The sequence below is a fragment of the Dinoponera quadriceps genome, unplaced genomic scaffold (assembly GCF_001313825.1).
Source record: "Dinoponera quadriceps isolate SergipeBrazil2010 unplaced genomic scaffold, ASM131382v1 scaffold10327, whole genome shotgun sequence".
NCBI classification, from domain to species: domain Eukaryota; kingdom Metazoa; phylum Arthropoda; class Insecta; order Hymenoptera; family Formicidae; genus Dinoponera; species Dinoponera quadriceps.
The window spans coordinates 1-1,139 of record NW_014564085.1 but is presented as its reverse complement, the minus strand read 5'-3'; the positions used below and the strand labels follow the sequence as shown (position 1 = coordinate 1,139).

At 39.9% G+C, this 1,139-nt stretch overlaps 1 protein-coding gene across 1 annotated transcript; it reads right to left on the bottom strand.

Moving 5' to 3' along the window:
• Window positions 1–119: 119 nt before the first annotated feature.
• Window positions 120–937, bottom strand: LOC106751265 (the record flags this gene model as incomplete). The annotated part of the gene is made up of 3 exons (XM_014632126.1): window positions 717–937; window positions 465–594; window positions 120–137 (listed from the first exon to the last, which is right to left on the bottom strand). Coding segments are annotated over exons 1-3 (369 nt in total), but the record flags the coding sequence as incomplete, so codon positions are not given.
• Window positions 938–1,139: the final 202 nt, after the last annotated feature.

Genomic DNA, 1,139 nt, shown 5'->3' with positions numbered 1-1,139 from the left:
AATATATCTTCGCTGTGATCTATAACTGTTTGTCCCAAAAAATTATATATAAACAAAAGTAAAAAGTGACCAAACACAACTCCAATGCATATCGTTACAATGGGAAGTTCCCTTATTACTGTCATTGCTATGAGAAGCTAAAACACGAAAATGCATAATGTCAATCCAGTACACAGACGCATGCATGCATTAAATGTAAAATATATTACGCGTGGTAACGCATTACGTACTTGGAAAAGATTGCAACTCAGGGAGAAAACAGAGAGCCCGATCAGAACAAATAACCATTTGTTCAGAACATCTAATATAGATTTGGAGAACCTTTGGTAATAGAGAGAGAAATCAGAGAAAAACGAAGTAGTTTTATGTTATGAGAGTGATGAAATGTACTGTTCAAGTGAAATTTTATGCATACATAACACGCTAAATTACGAATTGTAAAATGTAAAAAGTAAATAAATCACGTAAAGACATAACTGTATAGCTTTTCTGTGCATACAAACGGCACGAGTGATCCTCCGGCACATCTCGCGCGTTTTTCGATCATCTGGAATTTCAAGCGAGTGTTTAGTCACTGTATTCCCGATCAAAATGCTGCAAATAATTCATTGGTGATCAGAATAACAAATACTCAATATCAATTACTCACAGTTAATGTGCGATACAAAGTGGATCGCTTCGTTCTTACCGAGATTCGCGGCAGCGATGGCACTCACCTGGAAATTTTGAAGATGGCGCACGAATGTCTGAAGAACGCAATGAGCAGTGAGCTGATCGCGATAATCGTTGAAAATCCAACTGCGGCCATCACGATCTCGACCATCAGATAGGCGTAGAAATATTGCTGCTTGTCGAGAAACATTTCGAAGTCTATTATGATTTTGTGCGGCCGGGATGCGTTCATCGGCACGACGACGTCGAGAATAACCGGTAACATTTCGACGATTACAAGAAGCATCACACCGAGGCACGTGCCATCTTGGATGAAAACAATGATAACGTGCTATGAGATAACGCGCAATCCCTTTGACCGAACGGACGATTCGTGATGCAAAGATATATATTTCAAGGGTGAAGAAATCACGAAGGTCGTACAATCGTCTTACATATGAGATTGAGCGCAATCGCACGAGACCCCA